General features: G+C 44.3%; 2 protein-coding genes across 5 annotated transcripts in view; both read right to left on the reverse strand.

Moving 5' to 3' along the window:
• On the reverse strand, positions 1-16,490 carry WDR45B (WD repeat domain 45B). 3 transcript variants are annotated; one of them, XM_065694034.1, is made up of 10 exons: positions 16,214-16,490; positions 10,467-10,541; positions 7,448-7,549; positions 6,746-6,833; positions 6,160-6,254; positions 4,943-5,133; positions 3,211-3,296; positions 2,305-2,406; positions 1,633-1,754; positions 1-1,507 (listed from the first exon to the last, which is right to left on the reverse strand). In XM_065694034.1, the coding sequence occupies exons 1-10, from the start codon at positions 16,278-16,280 to the stop codon at positions 1,401-1,403; spliced, it is 1,035 nt and encodes a 344-aa protein (XP_065550106.1). In that variant the 5' UTR covers positions 16,281-16,490; the 3' UTR covers positions 1-1,400. The 3 variants fall into 3 exon arrangements, with proteins under 3 accessions (XP_065550106.1, XP_065550107.1, XP_065550108.1); XM_065694035.1 differs by lacking the exon at positions 16,214-16,490 and adding an exon at positions 15,994-16,100; XM_065694036.1 differs by having other exon boundaries at positions 1,419-1,507; positions 1,633-1,690.
• A 1,586-nt stretch (positions 16,491-18,076) lies between these two features.
• Positions 18,077-27,077, reverse strand: part of RAB40B (RAB40B, member RAS oncogene family) — a 28,625-nt gene continuing 19,624 nt past the window's right edge. For both annotated transcript variants that reach the window (XM_065693571.1, XM_065693570.1), the window contains 5 exons: positions 23,255-23,315; positions 21,301-21,361; positions 20,300-20,377; positions 19,624-19,846; positions 18,077-19,219 (listed from right to left, as the gene is read on the reverse strand). In XM_065693571.1, coding sequence (XP_065549643.1) covers positions 18,948-19,219; positions 19,624-19,846; positions 20,300-20,377; positions 21,301-21,361; positions 23,255-23,315 — 695 coding nt within the window. In that variant the 3' untranslated portion in view covers positions 18,077-18,947. The remainder of the gene's footprint in view (positions 19,220-19,623; positions 19,847-20,299; positions 20,378-21,300; positions 21,362-23,254; positions 23,316-27,077) is intronic.

Genomic DNA, 27,077 nt, shown 5'->3' on the forward strand with positions numbered 1-27,077 from the left:
TACAGCAAAATTAGTCACTTTTATTTAAAAGAAATAACATTACAAATAAGTGTGCAAAACAATTTCTGTGATTATACACGTAAAAGCAACATGCAACTTTGACATCAAAGTCTGCGTAGAAGTTAGTCCTTAGTATGTTACATGACACTAAACGAAACTTGTCAAATTTAGTGTGCAGCTAAACAACCTTAGAGGGACCTAGCATCTGTGAAATGGGATTCTGAAGAGGAAGCCTCCCCTTCCCTGGGCATTCTGTGCTCGGAGCAGAGCTTGTATCTATCTTGGTTTCTTGTTTAGCATCTTGTGCCTTAGTTTAGCAGTAAATGTGTATTGGCCATGTAACAATTTGGGAAGGAGTTTACATGTCAGTGGGTTTAGTTTCACCTGACTGTCCCTAGGCCAGCAGAACTTGGTATACAACATCCCTCGTGGAAAGAAAAAAAGGAAGGGTGGCAGGTTTAAAGCCACTGCAGCCAGGTGCTTCATGCCCCCTGGTTCAGTGACCATGCTGGAGGTGCAGTATCCCATCACAGCATTCCAGACACATCGGAACAGCTTGTACACTGGTACAAGGGTGGCACTTAATCCTGGAGCGGCTGTTCTGTTGCAGCAGGAATCACTTGCCTCCACTGCTCCAGGAGCTTCTGGTGTCCAAGCACCCTGTGTGCCTGCTCTGTACCCTGGGGCAAGAGGGCGTTTGGGTCAGCTAGTACCTAAACCCACCTTCAGCCTTCCTGTGCAGTTTGGCATCTTCCGTAGTTGGTACTGATCACTTGACCACAGGCATCTGGGAGCAGTGGTCTGGGGCTGTGCAACTGCCACCCCCCTCCCTCCCCAGACCAGGTCAGGCCAAGCCTGGCTGAGGCTACAGCCAGCTCTGGGCACACGCTTGTCCCCCCTTTCTTCTCTTCCCCCTGGGTGCGGTCAGGTACCACCCTGCTCCCTGCTGGGCTGGTAGAGGTCTATCTGCACATGATCCATAGTGTTGCCCCCCCCAGCCATTCATAACTCCTCTGCTGGCACTTCCCTTTCTCTGAGGCCAGCTGTAGGTCTGTACAGCCCTGCAGCTCTTCAGTGTGGCACGCGCTCACGTTCAGTTGAAAGTCGTTTCACAGTTTAGAGCAAGAGAAACCCAGTAGGCACAAGCTTGTTGAAAGCCACATCTTGAAAACTTGAGTTGATGACAGTAACCCAAAGAGATTTTAATGATGAATACTTGCAGAAATGAGAATAAACATACGTAGTCCGCTACTTCAGAGCCTCCTGTGATTGTGCTGGGCCAGGCTTCTTAGTAAGGTCTGCTAGACTTCTTGATCAGTACTGGCCACTCGTATACTGTCCTTCCAAAGGCGTGGAATAGCCAGGGCAGTGCTTTGACCCGTGCACTCCCCTCAACCCGATCAGAGCTTGTCATCAGTCATTTCTAGAAACTGAGCATAGACATCCCTTGAGCATTCCCCTTTTTGGTTGAACAAGAACTTGTAGTAGCTGCCATCTGCACATATTGCTGAAACAGAAACAAACAGGGTCAGTTCAGCTGGGCAGAGGGATGGGTTTGCCCCCCAACTCCAGGCCAGTATAGCTCAAAACCTGCTTCTCCAGACAGAACCTGGAGAAGCCTCCACTGCTTACCTAGGACAGCGTTTGGCTCTGTTCCAAAGGCACAGATGCACGGAGAGCCTGAGGGAACCTGAAATTTGGAAAAACTCCATTTGGAACTGAAGTATTTGGGGAGAAAGGTGGCAGAGGCCAAACTGAAAGAGAAAGGGGAAAAAAAGGCATAACAACTTAGTAAGGTGTTGACTCAAGTTGATTTAGAACTGCTCGTGTGATTGAACATACTATAGGGTTCACGCTAATGGCTGGTTTTGATGGACTTCTTGTTTTCTTCCACAAAGTCTCCAGTAATAGGTATGATTCCCCTTCTAGGGGAGGGAGACCCTACCACTAACTACATTTCTGCTTTTACATTTTTAAGCAACTGCAAAAACTGCCAAAAAGCTTGATTTTTAGTCAGATTTTAGAGATTGCTTTATGTGAAATAGCCACAAACTATGGGCTGAGATGGCCACAAACGCAACACCCTGACCTGCTGCTGGAGTCCTACTGCTTCACAAGGGATAGCGGTAAATATGGCAATGGCCGTTACCATCCCAAATCCACAGCTTCACTTAAGCACAGCAGACTGGTCTTAACCACCTCCATAGTGCAGGTACTGGCTACTGCCTGACAAGACCCGTATTTTGAACTCTTGTTAAAGCCCCTCCACAGCCCCCAAAGGCTTCAGAATGCCTCTGGCCCTACCTTGACTGCTTATTTCTTTTGGGGTCCTCTGCAGCAAAGATGTGCACTGTGCCGTGGTCACTGGACACGCAGATCAGGGAAGCATCCTGATTGAAGTTAATACTGTAGAGAAGACAGGCGGTTGCAGTCTTGCTACTGAACATAACCCCCCCAGCTCCCAGCGTGCACAGCAATGCTGCTGCAGCCGCTGGCTGGAGCGGCTGCAGGGCAGGGAGCAATGGCTCCACTGTGCAGGTGCTGGGGCTGCTCCTTAGCTGACAGGATGAAAAGCCCCTCGGCGTGAGTGTGTGCCCTCAAGCAGAGGGCCTGGTTTATCAGCAGCCAAGCTGCAGCCTGCCCGGGCACAGACACCATCTGTGTGGGACACTCAGCCACTGCTGGTGGGAGAACACACACACTATGCTCTGAGGGGGTACTGGATTAAATGGGCAATACTCATACCTGGAGTGGGGCTCGGTAAAAGAAGGGAAGTTGCCCCACTTCTGGGAAAATGCTTCCAGCAGTGGATAAGGGTCAAACCTCTGCCAGGGGCTCTCGCATGCAGAGCGGCACTGTGTGCGAATAAACCTCCCCTTGTCCCAGGCTGCCCATCCCAGCCTCCCTGGGCAGTGTTAAGCTGGGTCATTGCCTTCCCCATATTCAGGGTGGAGGTGAAGTATCCCCCCCAGCTGCCCTTTACTTGACACACAGCTGGATTATCAGAACATAATCCATGCTGGGCTTCGCCAGCTGCTGCTTTCTCCTCACCAGCATGGAGCAGAGAAAAGGCAGCACAGGCCCAATGTACCCCTGTGCCTGCAGCACCGTCACTGCCCGCTGCTTTTTGGAGAGGACTTGGGTGCTGTTGCCACAAGGGTGCCTCAGCACAACACCACCCACAAGAGTCAGCAGAGCAATTAAACGTACCAGTAGATATTGGCTGCCTGTGATCCTCTGCGTAGCTCCTGGATTAAATGCCCTGATGAAGTATCAAATATTCTTATGAGGGTCCCCTTGAAAAGGAATCGAGCATTGCATTAGCAAAGACAGAGGCTTCTCTTTGCATCTGTGAATGCATCCGAGACTTCCACCTGATCAGCATGCCCTACATACACCATTTTTCAACTCCCATAGGTCTGGGAGAACCTCTCAATGTTAACTTCTGTGAAGGATTATCAAATTTCACAGCCCCCCCCCCCCCCGACATTACAATGCTTTGGTTCTTGTTCCTTAGCTACTCAACTCAGGAAGTTTCTTCCAGGTTATGTTGTAAAGCACTAGTGCAGCGCTGGCCCTTAGTCTGCAAACACTGGAGCAGATTTGTGTATAGCTTTTTGGGCTGGGGTTCTGCATATAAATTTCTTTCTTGTTCCCCACACTCACTATTCTGCTTTGGTTGCTACTGTGGAATTTCTTTTTCCCACTAAATACATTCAGGCTGTGGCTGGACTCACAATTGGTTCAGTAACGTACAAGAATTAGTTACCTGTCACATGCTTATTATCTGTACTGATGCAACCCTGAGGGATCCCAGAGTCAGGTTACAGACAGTGCTGTGTTGGAGAACTGCACTTCAGTTAAACTAAGCTGACAGCAGAGATGCAGAACAAGTCAGTGATCCCAAATAAAGGGACTTCAACCTGATTAAGAGTGGGTCTGCCTCATCCCCCACAACTCCTGCCATACACGTGGTTAACAAGCATCTCTCTGGTCACACACCAGTAACTACCAGAACCCAGCAGAGAGAGGTAAACACCAGCTGAGTTCTGATTTAAGACTCAATCTGGAGATGTCTGCACCCTGCTCACAATGGCAGTTTGCCCATCCTCCTATTTCAGGCTGAAAACACTGAACCTTTTCTCTATACCAGGAGAAGAATGTGTTAAGACAAATTCAGCAGATGACTGTTCTATTTAGCAATGGAGTTGGCAGCTTTAAGAGCTTTGTTGAGAAGATCTATAGTAATTAAGCTTAGTTAAGAAAGCCTATGGCTGCACTTTGTTTTTAAGCTTTCTGAACTATAGGCTGTGCAGTAGAAACTCTTCTAAGCAGAAACTCGATGGATGAATTTAGCTTCTCCTTGAGCAAGTCATTTCAGTTGAGTGCAAGAAGGTAGCAAGGACTTGGCTACCTCAGCGCCAGTGCTCCTCAGGAGCCACATCTCACAAGCCAACTTCCCAGACATCCCATGGAGAGGGCAGCTCCACAGCTTTGCCTCCTGTCCGGTGCTCCTTTCAGCACCCAGCCCAGGGGGTTTGCATTACACAGTAACTTCGCATTTTTGTGAGCATAATTTAAACAGAATTAATGAAGGTAAAAGAATGCAAATAAGCCTCCCCCCACCCCCTTTGTTTTTAAAATCAGTAGTAACTGACAGAACATGACACTTGTGCACTGCTTGGGCCAGATCTCATCCAAATGCCACTGAAGAGCCACAGGTGCAGTGCTAAAACACAAACATGGCCTCTGGGTCACTGTGGTGTATCCTGCCCCAGAGGAGCAGCAGAGATCCAGACTGACACTGCGTACGTCAGTGACAAACCTTCCAGGTAGTTACTGCCAGCCTTTCCTACAAAAAGGATGCTACGTCCCCTTTCACGAGAACTGACTGCACGGGAGCACACGGTGCACCAGAGGTAGGAGGATGCAGTACTCTTACTTTTTCTGATGCTGTTGCAATCCTTGTTCCCTGCAGGTTCAAAGCGATGCAGCTCAAGACTCCTTCATGGGCTGGTATGTCTACAGGAGGCTTTTCTGTATTGGCGAGATCCACTATCTGCACGTGCCCAGTGTGTGTTCCAGGAAATGCAAGAAGAGAATTATTACTATTCGGACAAAGGACACAGAGACCTACAAGACAAGGAAAAAAGAGAGTAACGGTGTAGTTTCCATAATAAAATTCTCAAACATAAGTTTCTTAAATATTGGTAATTTCAGAATAAACAAACATACATGTAGGAAATCAGAATTTCATTTTAATGGCTACTGCAGTGTCCCAAAACGTGATCTGTCCATAAGTGCAAAGCACAGAGAAGTAAGGGAGTAGCATAGTTTCAACTTGCTCTCATCACTTCATTTCAAAGTGAGCTAGTGGTGATTACCCAAAACCTGCATGTTCTCAGAGACCAGCTCCATCAGTCTGCAACAGCAAAGATGTCTAAATAAGAAATAAAGTCTCCTTAGGAGCGTAGAAAGGGTGAGAGTTTGTAATAGGTGATAGTTTAGTCTCTCTGCACAAACATGGAGTTTAGAGGGTCTTCACAGAAAGAGCACATGGCTCTTTCTTATACAGACCAAATCTCTATTGTAACGGGAGTACATGAAAAAGCTTTTCTGTGCCCAGTATCAGCCTGGAGAACAGAAGGCTTTGGGAGACCTTAGAGCAGCTCCCAGTGCCTAAAGGGCCAACAAGAAAGCCAGAGAGGAACTTTTGATAAGGGCCTGTAGGAACAGGACAAGGGGGAATGGATTTAAAGTGACAGAGAGGAGACTGAGATGAGCTCTTAGGCAGAAGCTCTTCCCTGTGAGGGTGCTGAGGCGCTGGCACAGGGTGCCCAGAGAAGCTGTGGCTGCCCCATCCCTGGCAGTGCTCAAGGCCAGGTTGGACGCAGGGGCTTGGAGCAAGCTGCTCCAGTGGAAGGGGTCCCTGCCCGTGGCAGGGGTTGGAGCTGGATGAGCTTTGAGGTCCCTTCCAACACAAACCATTCTATGAAGTAGTATTAAATGTTAACCATTTTACAAACACAAAAGCATCTCCACAGGGCATGACTACAGTGCAGTAAGTAAACTGTTTAATGACGTACTAACCAACCCATCCATGCAGCTGCAGATGAACAGAACAAACCTGCAGCCGCTCCCCAGCCCGCACACACACACCTTTAGGGTTGTAGCAGGTTTCAAAGACGTGCAGCTGGTGAGGATTGTGTGTGAACGTGAAAACTTTGATCATTGAGTCCAAGACTACCACAATCCTGAAAGAGACAAAGAGTTCCTGTGTCTTGGGGTGGGTGAAACAGGGACAGAGATACCAACTCAGATCTGCAAAGGCTTTCAACTGATTTAATGGCTGTGCTCTCCCCCCGCCCCCTCCAGACTCACAGCATTGCATCTATGAGCCTGCAAAGCCCTTTTATCCAACTCCTCTACCCACAGAGACTCCAGCTGTTAAGAGATGCTCTTGCTCTAGATCTGCTGAATCCCTTTCACACTCCTCTGTACCTAGAAAAGCAGCAGCCGAGTGAGAACACTTCCTGACATTACAGGGCCAGGAAATCTTACAGCCTTTTCACCAAGGTTTCAGGTAACAGTTCACAGGTCAAGTACACTGCTAACACCTAACGCCTGCCCTTGAAAACCTGGTTTAATTCCTAGAATTAAAGCGGGATCTTTTTCTTGCTACAAACAGCTAGAAATAAGAACAGTGTAGGGAACCAAACCGTGTTTGGAACACCGTCATACCCACCTGTCTCTTCGCAGCTTAACGGCTTTGACTTCTGTTGAAAACTCTATCTCAATGACAGTTTTCTTCTTCAGGTCATCCCAGATCATTACTAGAACAGTGCAGAGATTGCGTTAGAAGAGCCTGAAGAGCCACATCCCTTACAACAGCTTCTGGTGTCTGAGAAGGCTAATCACAGGTGCATCCAATAGTAAGCAGTTCCAGGCTGGCATCCTGCTAACCAGAATGTATTTAGCCACCACATACCAACCTGCTCTCTCATGCTTTGACTGGTGCAGGTAGGAGCTTGTAAACTACAACCACAAAAGCTGACAATAAAAATAAATACATTTTTCTAAGCACAATCTGGGTTTTTTTGTCCTGCTCCAAGAATTACAAACGAGGGAGCAGTAAAAAAAGAGCAGAGTATTTTCCCACAAAGCTTGCCAACAGGGAGCTTTTCCACCCTCAGGCTGCTGAGCCACGGAGCTCTGTGCATAGCTAACTGTGAGGAGCGCAGCCTTTGTCACCAGGTCCCGGAGCCTGGGCAATGCAGTTAACACCACAGTTAGTGCTGCAACTTGTCTCACTGCTCCTGCTGCACCATCCCCTTCAGCCAGCCTTCAGAATGCCAGACCCCAGCTCCAGGAGGTCTGGCTTGTTCCGAGTTCCCGAGGCAGTCACATGCAGAGCAAGGCAACCCTTTACAAGATCCCTCAGACTCACCTTTGTTAGGTGGGTACTTGGGCTTCTTTCCTCCACCTACCAGTGCTAAATAGTTGCAACGAAACAACATCTCAACGTGGCCAACGCCACCTTCTAGGAATTCTGCAAGACAAATGAATGTTATTTAATAGTCAGACCCTGTTACATTGACATCTCTTCCTCCCCCCACTGTTAGAATAAAAGCTTGTGTTCTCTAGCACATCTCTCAGGCATCAGAGAAGACTGGTGTCTTCTTACCCTGGCTGACCCTAAAAACCGGGCAATCCTCTAAGACTGGTGGTGACAGGCAACAAATCTTCACTAAAAGGGTGGGGGTTTGGGGGTTTCGCTTGATTTGTTCTGCTTTTGGTGCTTGTTTAAGATCAGAATTCTCAGCACAATTGCTTTATTTTTCACAGCAATCAAGACCACGCCTGTTGCTGTCACACAGCTGGGATGGGCTTTACCCTGATCTATAGAAAAAAACCCAGCAAGGTTTAAAACATGCTGCGTGAGAGGAGATGAAGCAACATCATCTTGGCAGCTCAGTAATGCCTGTTACACAGTGGGCTTGGAAATAACCTTAGAAAGATTTCGTCAGCTCAAGTGCATTCCTCACACACATTTCAAGTCTGGTGTTGCTCTATTATGCTAATGCCACGCATTTAAAAAGATGCCAGCAGCATTCATTAGTCATAACCTTTTTATGTGCAAGGGGGTGTGTGTTAATAGACTTGGATTTGAGGGAAGGGAAACACACAGCGATGAACTAGAAGCTCTAGTGCTGTTCTCTGGAGCACACATGTGCCTGCTGGAACAGGTAAGTACAGTCTGGCTCCAGCAAGCCTCAACTTGGTGATGCAGAGAACAGTGAAAGCAAACCAGATGAGCTGGTGCAGACAGCTTCTCCTTCGGAGCGCAAGAAAAAGAGGTTTCTTTTCTTTGTACTGCAGAGAAAGTGGAATACACCATGCTCATGGTGCAAGGGGAGGAACAAAGATCAACCAGAGGGTTTTATAATAAAAGAATTGTTCTATTTAATGACATCGGGGGGGGGGGGGGCCTTGGCTTTGTTTATGTAGCTTAGAGGGATGCTTGGCATTCCATTGAGGAGAGGGAACTGAACTGTCAGGAGGCTGGCAGTGGCCTTCAAGGTAGATGAGCGGAGTTAGTAATAAACTTCCAAAGACTGCCCAGTACCTCCATACACCGGGAGGCTGGAGCAAGAACTGCAGATGAAACCAGTGAACTGCTTCAAAGCTAAAGAAGCAGCTGAAATTTCACAAGGACGAGAGAGAGAGAGAGAGAGAGACCTACTGTCAGAAACAGGGATGGGAGAAACCAGCAACAATGCCTGAGGAGCTGGGAGCCCTACAACAGGGAGATGGAGACATATGCATGAAGGAGATGACAACAGAGATTCAGTCAGATGCTAAGCAGCGTGGCAGTACATCTGGATGAGGAAATGATGCTGGGGCTTTGACCATACAATGCTGAAAGTATATGCCTGGAAAGATAACCACACTGGAACAGTAATGCCTTGGATTTCATACAAGTCCTTGTGGTTTCTTCACACCATTTTTGAGTTTCCTTCCTGAACAGTTGCATTTGGACATTACCCCCTTCTGCATCAGATTGTCCTCTTAACTCCATTAAAGCATTCAAAGCATGACAGCACATTTTGTTACGAAGAGGTATTATCACCACGACAAAAAGTCTTAAAATAGTTACAAATGCTAGCCCAAGACAGTTTAAGAACATGCAACATGGTCTGGATCTGTTAGAACACCAGTTCTGACACTTGATAACTGGATGAGGAACTTCATGGAACTCCTGGCTATAAGACAGACAAGGCAGGGTGGAACAGGTAAGACCTGGCTTCCTACGGGGTTACAGGAATCAAATAGACAAGTTCCACCTGGGAAAATTCTTAGGTAGGTTTAAAAATACACAGAAGATGACCAAGGCTTCTCTGTGCACCTATGCAGCCAGTACAGTTTGACCTCTCAGAATCCACAGGGAAAAGGCAATCCAACTCGTAAGAAGCACTGTGCCAGAGGAGTCCTGAAGTATGTCCAGAACTACTGGCAGGGAGAGTTCTGACACGGAACTCAATAGGACTTCAAGCTTCACTCTGATCCTTTGAGCACACTATCACAGATGACAGTCCCAAGACATGTTACTTATGGAAGAATTTGCTATTAAGAATAGAAATAGTTTGTCAGCTTCGCTCACATGAATAGTGACTAAAATCCCTAACAGCACCAGAAAGTGAAAGCATGCCTAGTTTCATAGGAACTGCCCTGTTAAATACATTTTTCCTCTTATAAAATCCTTCCTATCACCACAGGCTGGAAACATGGGGTGACATGGTCAGCATGGCAGCTTTCTGCCTGTATTTAGGGTTAGAATCAACAGCTAGGTTTCATTTTCCCTTATTTCTACCGAGTCAGGTTTGCTTTCTGATGAAAAGCCCCACTACCTGTTAATATGGTTCATTTGGTCATTTCTGGCAAGAAATGATTACCGCTTTGAGATCCTTTCTTAAGCATTTCAAGTATTAGAGGTGGGTGCTCACAGTGCTCTTGTAAGCAATACTCTGAGAAATGTTATGTTCAGATCTCCAGTAAAAAGGCAGCTGTGTCATTGCTGCACTAGATCATTCAGATTACTGCACAAGAACAGAACAACTTCTCTTGATGGTACATAACACTGTTGCAGCAAGCAACTCCTCTCCCACTTGTGAATAACCGGGCAACTATTGCACTCAGGACTACAAACATTAGCAATAGCTACACAATTCAGCCGCTGCAAGCATGTGAGACAAACACATCATCAGCCAGCTTTATGCAAAGTAATAGCACTTAAACATTTGAGTGAGAGTCCCTTCATGACCAGCATGGACTTCCTTTCTTGAGGCTTTATTCAAAGCCTTTCAGTGATGGAACAGTGAAAGCTAAGCAAGAATCTTACAGAAAACACAAGAGTAGGATAAGCTTCCAAGGCAGAATTAGCACAATATAATAAGTAAGCATTTTACCTTGTTTCTCTTTTTCTTTGAGGGGATCTGCATTATACACTCGGAATCCATTTTCCATTCCACATGCAAAGCATCCTGTAGTAAAAAGCACATATATATACACATATATAGTAACTGCGAGATACACTCAAGAACTAAGCAAGAGCCAGAGGGTTAGGAGCATGACTTGGTAACTGCATTGTGTTAAACTCAGGCTGAAGACCACTTGCAGCTTCGTTAGTGACTGCAAGTGAAAACCCTTAGAGCAGCTGTCCTCCACTTTGAGTAGAGGCCAGTGGAAAGTTCTCAGTATTCTTTTTTAGACAGGTGAGAAAACAATGGAAGGAAAGGAGAGCAATTCCCACCCCAGCTGTATCCTATGCAAGGCACTGCAGAGGGAAGGAAACCTGTGTTTTACTTTTTATGGCCCAGCAGTCATTATGGAGCAAACTCTCTCCTTTCTTATTAAATCCAAATTTACACCACGGTTACAATTACATGAGTATGACCCATTGCCCACATTGCCACAGAAGAAAGTTTCTCAAACATAGCTTTAAAGAAAGCTCTAAGAGAGCTACTGCTGTCAGATGTTAATAATTACATGCCAGTAGCTTAAGTCTAAACCAGGGAATTATTAGAAGATAAATTAAAATACTCTGGAAAATAGTTTCAATTACTTTTATGTCCAGAATTAACTGTGTGCCCTTTTAATGGAACCCATCAAACTGCCAGCATCCTGTCCTGTTGTTCTTGCTAATGGGTGGATGCAGTTACTAACATAAAAAAATGCTCACATGAAGTTAGAGCAATTACAAGTCATTAAGAAGCAGCTACTGTTGCTGAAGGCAGACTGACAGAACATTAGCTACTACATGATGTATGTGCACTGCATCAAAACCCCAGTTTAAGATGGAGGTACTGGAACAAAGATACTCAGATTAGCCTGGTTTTATTCTTACCCACTGCAGTGACTGCAAGAGTATGAACCCCCCCAAATAAAACTGAGGAGCTGTGTCTAAAGGCACCCCTTCTCCAAACTCAAAACGCAAAATCACAGGGTGGTGGGGAAGGAAGGGAAGTCTTCACTCTTGACGTATGGTCTCCAAACCATCTGCTCACAGCCAGGTCACCCATGACTTCCTACACACAGACTTTACTGGTTTGCAGAGCAAAGGCTCACAAGCTGGCAAAAAGGCTCAGAGTGCAAGAGGCTGCTTCAGGTATTCCTGGTGTTAAAGGTCACAAAGAGCCAGCAATGTTCACCCGACACACATCACTCACTGCCTGTGCTCTGCAGACTGTGAGCATAATACAAGCTCAACTGGAAAATTCGCATATGCTCACTGAAGAGCAAGGGAGCAACATTCAGTCCACATCTCCCACTACTCCTATGCTGATGGAGGTTAAGATGTCACAAGAAACAATGCAACTGGTGCCATCTTTTTTTGTTGTTGTTGTCATAAACCAGACAAAAAACGCAAATGTTCTTGCATAACAACATAAAAACTTACAATACACTTGATCTTGGCAACAGCATTAGTTTAAAAACTCCATAATTTTGGAAAAATAATACAGTGAATTTGAGATTCACTTTTAATACTTCAAGAATTTAATTCCATGTAGGACCACTTAAAAAAAACATGACCACCAAAACCCACCTAAAGCCAGCCAACCAAACACAACTTCCAACCAACCAAAGCCAACAGCAACATAAAAAGAGACACTCCACACCCCCCCTGCTTTTGGGACAGGTATCCTACAGCGTGTGGGGAGTGTTCAGCAGCATCCTTAGACTTCCCATTCAATAAGCTCGCACATACAAAGGAATAATTACTACAGGATCCATCTCTGCACCCTTTAGCGTAGGAAGGAAACCAATTAACCCTCTTTTCGTACACGGTCACCACCAGCAGAGCCACAGGCCCAACATACTGAACTGTTCTAACACTACCAGTTAGCTAAACAGAGAAGAAAATAACACACACAAACTTACCTCCCCAACCTAAAAGACTCAGGCACAACTTCACCTGTCCAAGATTTTGTACTATGTGCAAAAAGCTCTTATTTACATGTGTAAACACACAGTGATTAACAACAATAATTATAGAAAATTAGTAAATGTATTGAAATAGATGATTTTAAATTAACCATATTAATTTTACGTCCTCCCTTCTCCATGCATCATTCATTAGTTTGCTGTCAACTGAACACACAGGAATGCACTGTGCTGAAACCACAGCACCAACAAGCTGCCGCCTCCTGCAGTCTACTTCCAGTAGATAGATTGTACTTCACTGGGACAACTTGAAAGTAGGTAACAATGGAAACGTGTCTCTACATAAAACAATATGTATTCCAGTACCTGTAGTGTGCACCCATGTCATTATTTTTCCAACAACAGTTTTATAACACAATATTATGTTTCTAGGAGAGTGAAGCTGGAATGTTCTATAGTAAAAGAGCACTGTAAAGTTTTACTTGTGTTAGTATCAGCAGCTTACAACAAACCCAAAAGGAACATTGCTAATGCAATAAAATGCAGACATGATGCTTCCTGTAGCACCACTACAGCTATTTTGCAGGAGTAACCTTGTGACTAAGACGTGGGCTGCTTTTGATGTCTTCAGAATTATCTATATTTTTAACTGGAGACAGCACACCAGAACTGGGGAATGTGAGTAACTGAGATTCCCCACACAGTGATCACTGCTGACAGAGATAGGAAGATCTCAAGTCACAGCAACTCCAAGGCAAATAAGAGGGAAAAAACAGCATACAGGAAGATTACTGCTACTCATTCAGTTCCAGGTTACAGGAACAGCTGTGGAGCCTGGTGTTTCCTATCTGACTTAGCCCAGCGTTAACCAGTGGGATCCCAAATTCAACAGCTATGGCTTATAAACTCTTCTGTATGAGAGAGCTGGAGCAGGGCTGCCAGAAGAGGGACTTGCTGCAATAATAGTTATGTTCTCTTCCACGGGAAGTTCACATCTCATTTTAAGAGGGGCCAGACATGCTGTCAAAGAGCCACGGACAGAAGACAACTCAGATACTTACAAAAATAAATAAAACATTAATTACTGCAGAATTATCAGCTTAACCACTATTCCTACAGTAAAAGTGCCATTTACCAACACTCCCAGTGAGGCCACAAGTGAGTTTTGTTTTTCTAAAGCCAAAGACAAAGGAAGGTTTAACGACTGTCCTAGAAGATGCCACAAGCTGAAAGGGGCACGAGGACATCAAGAAATCTGCAGGCTTTAGGATCTGGATCTTTAAGATCCAGAAACTGCAACAGTGAAGGAAGTCAAGGGAAGCGACAGGTTCCTTACCACAGCAAAGTCTGTCTACAGCCATAAGAGAGAGCACAGAACCCTACTAACATTTATAGGTTCATACAGCAAAGCATTTCAGTCCACTAAAGGAGATCATACAAGGAAGCCAAGTGTTTCAACACGAAAACAAGGCCACACCTCGGTTTTCAAACTAGCTTTAGACTACAACAGTGACAAAAAGAGAAACTTGTCAGCAATTCATGTGTAGACTTTCTGGTGTGGTAATTCATGAGGAGGTTTTGTCTACTCATTTCTATAAAACAGTTTCCTGTCCTGAAAGCATCAGAAGAGTGCCTGAAATAAGGCACCTATCAGCTAAAGTCAGAGTATTCTATTACAGAACACCTCAGAACGCCTTGCAATACGGGCCTTAATTTTGGGGCATTACATTGTTTATTTAATCTAAACCCAGAAAGTGGTAAAGACATCCAATACGAAAGCAGAGTCTCACTCAAAACAGAGCAAGGGAAGCACACCTCGGGAAGACAGCAGGTGCTTTATCACTTGTCAGTCACAGATGCTCAGACTTGGACTGACTTACTAGCTCATTCCTCCCACCCTTCCACCATGATGGGACTGGCTAGTTTTAAAGTACTAGGAAATTAGGTTATTGTGACAATAAATGCAGACACCCACAGGACTGAGCTTCAGCACTTCAGTGACTCATACTTCTATTTTTGGTAGAAGCAACGAGGAAGAAGTGAGCTTTTCCTCTTACCCACTCTTCTCTGAGCAGCCACAGAACTACATATGCTTTAACACTTTAAAAGGCCCTAGTAAAGTGTTAGCATGTTCCCTACAGTTCAAAAGTCATCATTCGTAACAGGAAGAGCTCCAGGAGCCTGCACATGAGAACCAAACATGGTTTGTTCCTGAAGTTCTTTGTTGTTACTCGGTTGCTTAGCCAGGCTAGGTAGGATGGGACCTGAATGCTGTCAGCTCACTAATTCCCAAGGTAAATTCCTGAACTTTGGATGTGAGCTTATCAAAAACAGTGTTTATTCTGCACTTACTGCTACAGAATTTAAGGAAGCCTTTGCAACAAAGAATAAGTTTTACACAATGAAATGATGCTCTAAAGGCATTTTATAGTAAGAGAGAAACTTCTCACACAGTTCTGCCTATAACCCAGCCCCACCAAGGCTGCACATTCAGTGTTACAGCTACCCCACAGACCCCTGCAGATCCGAAATGAAGCTCATGCTCACAAACCTCTTCTCCATCTCTTTGCAAATGCAAGACGGAAACAAGTGCGGAGTTGCTGAAAATCGGATTATTCTGTTATTTTCAAGTCAGCGGGAGAGCATGAAGAGAGCTACCAAGCAGCTCAGTCCATGAACACCTTGATACACCTCTGACAAAGCTTCATCAGAGACACGAGACCAAATTCAACAGAATAATCCACTTCAATAGCATCAGCAACAGGTATATGAACCACAGTTGAAACAACAGCAGCTGCAAGACTGTCTTAGGCAAGAATACTATTTGTCAAGATAAAAGGATGTTACAAAATGACGACCTGGTAGTCCTTATTCCACAAAAGTTACTCTTACTCATAAGACTGGTGCTATTTTTATATTGCACAAGCAAGACGTGGCCCATGCAACCCCTTTCTGGAACGGGTCTTCCACTTTTTAGCAAAGAAAAAGCAATAAATTGAGCATAAGGTGAAGCTTTTCAGGGGTCCATGCACCTGCAGCACAATTAGGAGCTTTAACTGTAATTTCTGGACTACAAATCAGGCAAAAAAATAGAAAGAAAACCCAGTTACACCACAATCTTGAACGCAAAGTACTTCCACTGCAAAAGTGCCTTTTTGCGAGATTCCTTTTCAGGATGCGTTTTCAAGTTGAAGTGCACTCAAAACCCTCTCAGGACGGGGTTTAACGCTGACTTACACAATGCCCCAAGAAACGCTAGCCAGCTTTAAGCAGCGCAACTCGCAAGTCCCAAACCACCATCCAAGAGGAAGAGGCATTCAAAGACACCGCTCCCCCTTCCCTCCACACGCAGCTCTCTCCGAAGCTGGGCACACACACCGGCACCAGGGCTCACACAACAACCGGTGAAGCCGCCCCTCTGCGACCGCGGCCTTCCCGCTTCTTACAGCGGGGCAACACCTTCCGCAGCGGCGGCGGCGGCGGCCAGCCCTCAGCACCTCAGCAGCCCGGGCAGCCCCGCCCGCCTGCCCGCACCGCGTCCCGGTTCCTCACCGCTGCCGGCAGCAGCCGCAGGCCCCGGCCCAGCGCCGCGCTCCCCTCAGCGGCTCCGGGCGGTTTCCTCCGCCGGGGTCCCGGCCGCGGACCGCCACCCTCCTGCGGCACAACCGGCCGCACAGGGCCGGACCCGGCCGCCCTCCGCACCGGGCGGGGCCCGCTCCGCTCACAGCGCCGCGCCCCGCCACCCTCCCACGGCCCGGCCCGGCCGCCTCACCGTGGTCCTGGTTGAAGCCGGCGTAGAGCAGCCCATTGCCGTGCGGGTTGGCCGGGAGCAGGTTCATGGCTCCTGCCCGTTCGCGTCCGACCGCCGTTCTTTAAACCATGGCGGCGCCCGCCCGCCTCAGCCCCGCCGCGGGAGCCCGCCGAGCCGAGCCGGGCCGGGCCGAACCGGGCCGAGCCGAGCCGGGCCGGGCCGAACAGAGCCGAGCGGACCCGAGGCAGACAGGCCGGCGGCTGCTTCCGACCCCAGCAGGCAGCGCCGCCGAGCGCAGAGGGCATCCACCGCCAGCGTGAGGAGCGCCGAGCGATCGAGCGGCGCCGCGCCCCGCCCCTGCGGCCGGGCACGGAATGGCGGCGGCGGGCGCGGCTGAGGCCCCCCGGTCTCTGTGCGGTGCTGCCGAGTCCTGCTCCTTACCGGGAGCGCCCGCCTCACCCCGCGGGCCTCTCAAACCAGGGCCGCGGGCTTGGAGCCGGGGGGAGCCCAGGCTGGTACCACCGCACAGGACCCCACGGCCCAAGGGCTCCCTCCAGCTCTAGAGGGGCATGTGGTAAGAAAGCTGGCCCATCAAGGGCACACCGCGTGTGGCACTGGCAAAACCAAGAAATACAGCGAGAATACGCTAAAATAGGGGGTGCTTTCACTTGGAAATGCAACTTGATGGGAAGGCAATAGTGAAGTTACTTTAATCAAGATGATGGAGCCAGGGGCCTGTTGAGGTTACCTCATGGCTTTGTATGTGCTCAGGCAACTGCCAGTGATTCCATATCCTAATATATATAATATATACATATATATAATGATGCATATTACATTGTATATATAATATTTCTATATATAAAACGTATTTTTATATATATATGTAAATAAAAATAAATAGTGACACTGCATCACCAGAATTGAGGAGTGCTGCTCCAGCCTCTCCTTCTTACTCTGTCCTTATACTGGCTGGCAGAAGGAATAGAGAATCTGACCTTGAGAACACACACATCCATATTAACATCCTATCCTCTCTCTCTAGGCATTCTTACTGCGTACCACATACAGAAAGGAAAGAAACCAATGACCTGGTGACTGAAGTGGCCAAGATTGTAACTTGGAAGAAACTTGGAACAGCATAGCTACGTGCACGGAGGGAGCTCTTCATCCTGCATGCAGCCACTTGTACACACATAACCAGCCGGCCCCCGCGGCTTGGAGGTCCTGATGCTAGTTTAACCTCTCGGAGCCGGAGGCTGCTACACGCGTTTCCTCCAGGTGCGGAGATGCAATCGCTGCCCTCTGACAGCTTCATCCTGGGAGCTGCTGCACTTCCCTGCAGCCCGCTCGCCGCAGGCAGACCAGGAGGTGGAGCCTGCTGCTCGCCGAGGGAGCCCCGACAGGGATTCCTTCCACCGCGCTTTGCCGCTTAAGTCTTGAACTACGAGAAGCCTTGTTCCACATTGCGCTTTTAAAGCGGCGATGCACTGACTGGTCCCGCTCCTGGCATAACTGGCACTTTACTGGCTTGAATTTTCCCTACTCGCCTACAGAGGCTGATCCAGAAGGAATATTAGCTCCATGTATCGCACAGTAGTGAAGAGACCTACGGGAAACCAGGATGAAGCTACACCGTCACCTCACAAGACTTGCTACTAAGGAGAACAAAGCACACAATTCCTTCACAAGTGGAAGACTTAATGTACATTATTCTTCCCTATTTCTGCTAACATTACTGAAGACAGATTTGTATGAAAAGCATTACATGAAGCTTTTAGGATGACTTCACAGCCCTGGTGTCTAGTTTAGGCATATTGTTCTTCAAATTCTTCTAAAGGAATATAAAGACAACCCTCCCCAATTACAGAAAGCGTTATAGGATTTCTTTTCCAGAACCATTTATTTACTTTTTAAATATTATTCTTTCCTTATAAAGCAGCTCTTCAAGTCATGTTCCTTTTTACCACAGTCTTTGGCATTTTCCTCCTAGAACCTTCTTGGAGAGTGGTATAAAATGTAAATTTTAATTCTTTTTTTTTTTTTTACAGAAAAATAAGTATTTAAACCACAAATTAATTCCCCAAAATATTAAATAACATACCAAAAACTTTATCAAATCTATTACATACACTAATGGGGCAAAACCTGGTTGTGTATGTGCATAATAATTACATATACATTTCTACCTTAGTTAAGTTAGTGCTTCAAAGTTATGAAGGAAGCTATACAAAAAATCCAAATGCACCACTGCAGCACTACTGGAATTTGTCACACCATGTGGAGAACTGAACAATGTATACAAAACATTGCCTTTAAAAACCTCTGCCTGGATATGCAGCTGACTCATCCTTGCATTTCTGAACAGTTTGCAAAAAGACAGGATTTTATACAATTACACAGTCACTTTCCAGATTTCATGGAATTAAGAATTGAATGGTGATGATAATTATCCCCTATACGAAAACCCATCTACTAGTAAAAACAATGGCATCATGCACATCAGAAACTCAAATGCAGTATGAAAATGCAACGGCAAAATGTCACATCCCTTCAGGTGCACTGAACATGTCACTTATTCCAAAGGAGCATTACTGCAGTGAGCAAGCTCTAAAATAAGACTTCTTATTTTTTGTCTATGTAGTGAGATACGTACACAGAATGTGCTCAACCATTAAGCAAGGAGTCCTTGTGTCTTGTGTTCAATGCTTCACACGAGGAGATTCCATCCAGGTTCCCTTTTTCCACAGAGAGATTAAGAGATTTTACAGCTGTTTCTTGTACAGTTTTTTGGTGGGCTCTGTGGTGGACGGATGATTTTGGCTTTCTTTAAGCTGTTCCTTTTATTGATGTTGCTGGATGTGAGGGAGTATGAGCGTCCATGCATCATCCTGGCATTAAGGCCATTTGCCATGGAGAATGATTTGAGATGGCTTCTTAAGGCAACAGGGAGAGGGAGCTTGTCAACAAGATGCACAGGGGTACAGGAAACTACGGCACGGCAACAAAGGTCTTGCAGGCTCAGTACTTAAAAACAGACATAAAACTTGCATTATAATAGCATGCTTTTGTCAGCCATGAGGCAGTAGCACACAGAGCACTCTGCACGCACTCTGTACTTCCAGCATGACTTCTCATCTCTCCTCCCACACCCTTTCCCACATATATATTATCCCAAATACCTCCTGCTTCAGTTTCCTACTTACGTCTTAATACCGAGCTGACTGAACATGTCGGTTCTAAGAACAATACGTTATTCCCTATAAAGGCAGAAGAGGTTGTGCCTGCAGACATGTATTTTCTGTTTAGTACAGGATTCCCAATTCTTCTTTCATGTTTCTGGGTTAAAGTTTCTGAAAATCCTTTCGTATTAATGCACCATAAACCTTAGCTTGGACTAAATGTATACATTTTCAGTGTACGTGGCTTACCCTTGTTTGGCCTCCAGAGCCTGTCCATTCCATGTCTCATCAACACTGTTCTTGCTAGCTCAGTAAAGGACTCTGTAATATTGAAATTACAAAGTGGACTGACTTCAAAAAAAGTCATGCCCAGCCTCTCAGCATAGGCTTGTGCTTGTTCAGTGGACACCTGGCGCTTGAAGGCTAAGTGAAGGCGATTTCCAACCAGGATTTTTGGTACACCAGGAGCATGCTGAGCAAACAGAAGCAAGAAAAAAAATTAACAGTTTGGCTTCCATTTCCACCTTCAATTAAAACAAGCAAAAGCTTTGTCAGGATTAAATACTAAGGTCTAGTCTAAGGCCTAGAGAACTGGTGTTAGATCTGTAGAGGTCCTTTCCAGCTTATTCTATGATTCTCTGATCTAAAAACATCCGTTCCTTGGAGAAGACAGGCTGGCAGAGATGATGTGGTAAATCTATAGCAAGAGTGGGACTACAATATGAATTCTTTGCCCTCCATATGCTTTCCATCAACACCTTTAAAGAAATCAGACAGTCTAGCTGTTATGGTTCCAACTTTTTAGAATTATAAACATAGAATTGTAAACTTGGCATCTTGGATAGCTCTGTAGTAAGCACTGCCTGCAAATGCCAGTAAAAACAGTAGAAAATATCATAAGCAGTCTTAGTCATCTGTACCTTACCTCATCTATTTCTTTTATCCAGCGATTGATTCCACCAAATGACCAACGATTTGTAATATCATACACTAGTATAACTCCCTGTATTAAAAAGAATGAGTTAAAAAATGTCAGTTTAACAGAGGCACAACACAGATAAACACATATCTGTAAATTCTTCAGTTCAGAAATGATCTTGTAAGACGCTGCTTAGCTTTTCAGTGGAGCAGAACCTCAGCATCCTGTGAAACCGAGCCCCATCTCTGTGTAGATTACACATCAGCCAAGGGGGAGAAACCCTGACTTAGTTGTAGGGTCTAATGTAATGGTAAATATTTGTTATATAGTTGTTATAGTTGTTACATTTGTTATATAGTGGACAAGCTTGGTGGATCACACACACATCACAAGTCATAACAAAAATGTACTTTTGGTCACACTCAGTATCCTGAAGATTCAGTGCTCCATGCAATTATGGAACCCAAGATGCAGCTCAGCAGAACCAATACGTGCCATGAACTGTTGCAATACTTTAAACTCTGATGCCGTGGGCACTTTTAGTGTGTCTGCCCTTTTTTCTTTTTTTTTTTTTTTTTTTTAAGTAATTTCCTTACAAATCATTACATTTCATCATATTTTAGACTATGTTTTGTCTTTTTCACATTACTCTTGCCAGTCTTATGGTATATTTCTCTTACTTGGCACAGAGTTTTAAACAGTAGTATTAGCATAGGTTTCACATGATCCAAGTACAGTATGTGCTTAAGTTACTGAGGTAACCAACAAGAAGGCAGAAGAATATGTATTACTGTATTTTAGTGATTCAGCTTCAATCTCAGGTATTTCCCCTCCCCAGACTAGAGTTCCACGCCTTATTATTCCTCATCTTCCATGTTACCTTCAGAGTATTACTGCACCTGCATGCAATCTGCAACTGAGTTACAGAAGCCATCAGGATGGTTCACCAGCTCTTTCATTCACCCAACAACCATTACTCAACACTGAGAAAGCTGTGTTTTGCTTACCTGAGCACCTCGTGAGTAAGACCGAAATATGGTGCAGAATCTCCCTTGCCCTGATGTATCCCTAAATAAAATAAATTAGATATATTTTTAAAAGAAGAGGTGGCCTCCTATGTTAAGAGTCAGCTACAGTAACTCATCTGTACCAGTCACCATCAGCTCTTCTTCCATGAGTCAGGCAGCAGCAGTCACTCATGTACAATGAGCTTCTCTCCCTCTCAGCAGTTATTCCCCACTGGCATTCTGCCCTTTCCTCTACATTTCTCAGATTTCCCAACAAAAGAGGACAAGAACTTCAAACTTTACTCTTGTGATTGTCCTTGGAACACAAAGGCTGTTAACACTAGTGTTCGTATGCCACTACACTTTGCGTTTAGTTCAGCTAGATGAAAGATTCGGTTTTCACAGCAAAGTGGGAGGAAACAATACTTATCACCAAGGAAACTAATGGAAAACCCAGTAAATTCTTGGTTACAGCAGCAATTGTTCATCACGAGTCTAGTATGATGAAAGTATCCCTACAGAGTCATAGCACAGGGTTTTAAAAAAGCATGCACACACACACAATAATCTCTGCATAAAGTGGAAGCAAAGTCAAGTTTACAGTGAAGAACAGGGTAAGAAGCACCATTCCATAGACTTTTTGCGATAGATTACAGATCTTCAGATGCAGGGCCCGTATTTCTGTGTATGGTCAACAGCAGAAACATTTGCAATCTGTTATTTTAAGGAGCTCAAAGAACATCCTTGCCCTTCAGAAAAAGAATAAAACCATCTCCTTCCCGGCTCCTTCTCAGCAAAAAGTACCACACAGAGCTTATCTAAGCTATATAAAGCGGAAGACAGAAGAAGGAAATAAAGTAGGTGAACAAAATATCAAGTAATGGAGATAGCATATGGCAAAGTATTATTATCCATTACTGCATTTAACACTTGAAACATTACTTTGAAATTCATAAAGGCAGAAGCAACCAATGAAAAATAAATCAACAGTAGCTCAGTTTTGACACAGGTGTTTAACTGCAATAACTAAGACCAAAAATAAACACCAGAACTAAATTCAAGATAGAAATGGCCCAGGCTTATATCTTTCTATGAGGAAAAGGATATAGTGCTCATAATTCATTTTCACCTCCAATTCTCTATCTGAACACTGCTTGTTCCTAGAACCTGTCTCTCTGATTTATCTAGATTATGGTTCCCCAAAAATCACACTCCATCTCCTTCTCCTGCACTGACCTTCCTTCTCCCTCTGTTATGCCATAAATTTAAGGAAAGAGGAAAACAATGTCTATTTAAGAGGCAGTAACGTTGCTGCATATTTCAAGTTGTATCACTAGCTGTTTTTCACTGAACCAGAAGATGCCATCTTCAAATGACCTGATGCAAAAGTACCCTGCTACACCAAACATTTGACCCTACAGGAAAGACATTTGCTATAAAATATTATTCGCTATCAACATGTTTTGTAAGGATTCAGTCACATCAGACTGCATATCGATTCCACTATGAGCACAAATGCTGCTTTTTATTGACAATAAATGTATTTTAATACTACTATGGTTATTTAGTTGACTGTTACTACTAATAGCTTGAGGAAAGGGATGCTGCTGTACAACACTGTGTGCTGAGGTACTGGTACTTATTACCAGAGTATTTTATAATCTTTGAAGGCACTTTGAATCTATCTTGAAGGCACTTGTTATCTTTTGTGCCTTTCTTCTGTATTTGTTACACGTCTCTCAAGCAGAGAAACTGCAGAGTCCCCCATTTCACATGAAATAGAGGCAAAATGGAGGTCAAGACAAAATGTGACTTACTCAAAGGGCTACCTGCCTGGCTTATTCTTCCATGGTTGACTTATTTCTGAAGCATAAAGGAGAACTCCTGCCTTGAAGAGTTGCCTTTTGGTGTCTTTGGACTGTAAATTCTGAGGCAAGGTGGAGCACACACTTACCAGAGCTGCAGCTTGATTCGTCGGCCATCTAGAAGTATCATTGTAGTCTTATAATCTATACCTGTGGGGAAGACAGTCATGCAACTCTTAGAGCAGCTTGCAGGTGTACAGTATACATACAGTTACAGATTTCAAAGCAGCTGACCTTAAAAAGAGGGATTTGTCATTAGTACCCTGTGAAGCACATATGGATAACAACAATTTGTTCACACAAGGTTACAAAGACCTTTCATATTACTTAAGCTTGGTCCATTCAGAGCAGATGTCTCAGGCTCCCTTCAGGTTGATTAAATGGTCTGTTTTATTCATTATCATGACAATACAGATGCTTAAAGAGTTTTCCTTCTTCAACAAAAGAAGGCAGAACTAGGATTTTTTGCCTTTTCTCTCATACATCACAGACTAAATGCTGTTCTCTTCCTCTGTTCCCCAGCTTTACTGCCTCTATTATTTCTTCCTTCCTTATCTCTGACTCATAGACAGCTCTTGTATCAGATACACACATCCCCCTCTTATATAAAGCAGCAGATGGTGCAAGAATTGGCTGATCTTTTGTCTTCCAGGCTCTTCCAACTGATAACAGCCTTGTCTGCCCAGACCACTTACGCAGTCAGCGTCCACCGGAATGCAGGCAGGTCCCATTCATTACTTCCCATAACACGGCCAGGCCTTGTGATCGAGCTACAATATCTGCTGTATATGAGCTGAAGAAGCACTGCAGTGTTTAAGGGAAGTATGTATTGTAGGTATACATAGACATGTATACACCTGCACACATATAACTTAGCTCACATCTTTATGGCACCTTTTGTAGTTTTTGCAAACAACCTTCCATGCTACATAATATAATTTCTACTACTAAGCTGACCTGCCCCAGGGAGTAACTCAACTGTGTAATAATAAGCTCAAGTCTAGCATTAGTGTTTTCTTGGTCAAAATGGGTGGGTTAGTTTCAATTAGGTTTGGTAAAACCCAAAACTGGAAGCAGTTGTGTAGCTGCAGCTGACCCCTGGAAATGTCCACCACGATGTTAGGGTCATTGGCTTATGGCTGCTGTGCTTCAGTTCTGCACCCACAAATTGTAGAATTATAAACATTAAAAGAAAGAAAGGCTTTTCTTTTGTTCACTGTTATTTTAAAAGCGTGCATTCAGTAGTCACACCGTGCAGCCAAGCAACACAATTTCACTGGTAAATGTGTTTTTCTCATGTTTTCTTTGCTGTGTCATAGTCAGCTTCTTGAATTGAACATTTAGTCATAGAGTCCTCCAAATAAAGTGCAAAAAGCATGGAAACTGCCTCTGAAAAACATTCTGAAATGTAATGAGTATTGTACCTTGAAAGAGAGAGAGACATGCTCTATTTTCTGAGCATAAGCAAAACAAGGGAGTAAGAAAAACACACTGACATGGAAAACCAAGTGCATGCAGAAGAGGGCCCTAATTGCTACTTCAGATTTCAGCACAGAGGAGCAGGGATGACAGTGCTGATGATGCTCCTGTAAGTGTCATTTAATTCAGGCTCTTATCTTGGAAAGACACACAGACAAAACCCTCGCCCCAGTGTATTACCACCAGTTTTGGGAGACTTATTTTAATTTATCATCTAGAGTGTTCCAGTTCTCCAGTCTTAGGAAACAGTAAAATCTACAAACCACAAATTAAAATAAGTATTAATAACAATTAAAAACCCCAAGCAAACACACAACCACCCAAACCTATAGATGAAGTCCTGGGACACTGAGCAGATGATACTGAAACTGGTTTTGTGCTGCAAGAACAAGTTCCATCCTTTCAGAAATTCTTGGAAACATAAAACATGCAGAACAAACCCTGCCTAACATCACATAACTCATTCCCGCATCCCGTGCTACCACTGCTATTTCCCATAGGGTGAAATACCTCCACTAGCTTATCTAGAGTTCATGAAGAGGCATAGACCATGTTTAGCAAACACTGACACATCCCACACAGCAAATGGACATCCATCATCCTGTTAAAAGACATACCAAGCATAGAAAATTAGCATTGCATAGCTAGAGGATACACAGCTGAATAAACCCACTACTGTGCTTTGCACCACAGACCATAAACTACTGCAAATTTAGCTACACACATAATGCAAAATACTAGTTTTATATGACATGCACAAGATAAATCTGACAAATGCACTACTACCAGCTGCTGTTTATGAAAGCATCTTATGGGTTTCTCAAAGGAATTTTGGAGAGATGGATTCAGAAACTTCCTTATTCTTCAGCTGGCATGCAGATAGAAGCAGTTGATAAGATAACCTGAACACCTCTGCAATTAGCATTTGCTATGATTAAGAATCAAAACAAAAAAGCCTTTTGCCATGACTCATCAGGAACAGCATGAAACCGTAACAATGAGACCAACAGATGTGAATTGTGCTGTTGTAGAAATCAAATGTCCTTCCAGAACATTATTCACTCATTTAGTAAGACAGAATAGCTTTGTTTGGATACACAACTAAAATGTATCACTATACAAGAAAGAGGAGAAAAAGGCTGCTAAATACATAAAAATTCAACTTTGAAGTAAACCAGAAAAGCCTCCCAGTGCTTAGTACTTTCACATGGATGCTTTTAAGTAACAATTATTTACCTAAAGCCACAAATTGCAATGAAAGAACCCAGAACAAGTCACTATTCTTGCTGAAGGTTTCAGATTGCTTGAATCTAACTGGTTTGTAATAGATTTTGTCCTTCTCAAACACAAAAGTAACAGGTAGAAAACAGAGAGAAATATTATTGAACCCAGGAATGTAGCAAGATTCCCAAAAAAGCATTCAGCTGTTTGGTAACAACTGCAGTAAACAGGATGCCATCCTCTCTGTATTGATGCTGTGCAGCCATTACTACACTATCCCTTACGCCTCACTGACCATGCTGCAGCCATGTAACACTGGTCATTTTAAGGCTTCCTATGAATTTCTGTTTCTCTTACAGTAGTGTATCAAAGCTTCTGGGTTTTCTGATGGCTCTCTCTAGGGCAGAACCCTTCAGTCATTTAAGTCGCTTGTTTTGTGTTCCACCAAAGGCAACATTATTTACACCAAAAATCTTTTCAGTTTAATACTTGAGATTCAATGATTTACAGTGCGGCTAACAGACAGGCGTTTAACTTTGCAGCAGTGAAAACACACTGACTCACTTAAACCGTATCTGAAGCACTGGACTGCAGACCAAACACTGGTCATACCTTGGTAATATGACATTGAATAAAATCCTCATTTTTTTTCTCAGGAATTGGATGCTAGCCCAATATTTTAATGATTTGGAGGTTGTTCTGCATTTGTTCTGGGTGTGTATTTCAACTTCAGTAAGTTATAGCAGACGGGAGAAAGAAAAACAGGGGGAAAATAACCAAGAATGGTAAAACTAGATTCTTCGGTGCTGTGCTTTACCAACTCAGCACTGAAAGATTTTATTCAGTGGCACATTTGTCTTAGAAATGCTCCAAAGCCCAACCCTTTTTATACCTGAGAAAGTGCAGAATACACAACTTCATTTTTGAACCTGGGGTATTTATTTTAGCTCATAAATACCACAAGAACTGGTTTCATTGTTTTTATTTATTCTTCTTGATGTGTCCTTTCTTTACATTTTAAGGCATGTTGCTCCTTGTAGGTAATTGATGCTACATTAGCAGCTTTCAGATTTAATTAAAACAGAATCTAACTACTTCAAAATAAACACTAATAATAATAGTACATTCCAGCTCCCTATCTCCATAGCCTGACTGCTTTCCAGACATTTCAAGGCTAAAACCTTCTCCAGCAATCATTCACTCCACCAATTT

The sequence above is a fragment of the Lathamus discolor genome, chromosome 13 (assembly GCF_037157495.1).
Source record: "Lathamus discolor isolate bLatDis1 chromosome 13, bLatDis1.hap1, whole genome shotgun sequence".
NCBI lineage: Eukaryota > Metazoa > Chordata > Aves > Psittaciformes > Psittacidae > Lathamus > Lathamus discolor.

What these genes read in the sequence shown, in the direction of transcription:
- WDR45B (XM_065694034.1), bottom strand. Translation starts at nt 16,280, where the DNA reads ATGAACCTGCTCCCGGCCAACCCGCACGGCAATGGGCTGCTCTACGCC. An exon ending in AAAAGAAATAAGCAGTCAAG is followed by an intron (nt 1,755 to 2,304) that starts GTAGGGCCAGAG and finishes TTTCTCTTTCAG; the next exon opens with TTTGGCCTCTGCCACCTTTC. An exon ending in AGAGCCAAACGCTGTCCTAG is followed by an intron (nt 1,508 to 1,632) that starts GTAAGCAGTGGA and finishes TTTCTGTTTCAG; the next exon opens with CAATATGTGCAGATGGCAGC.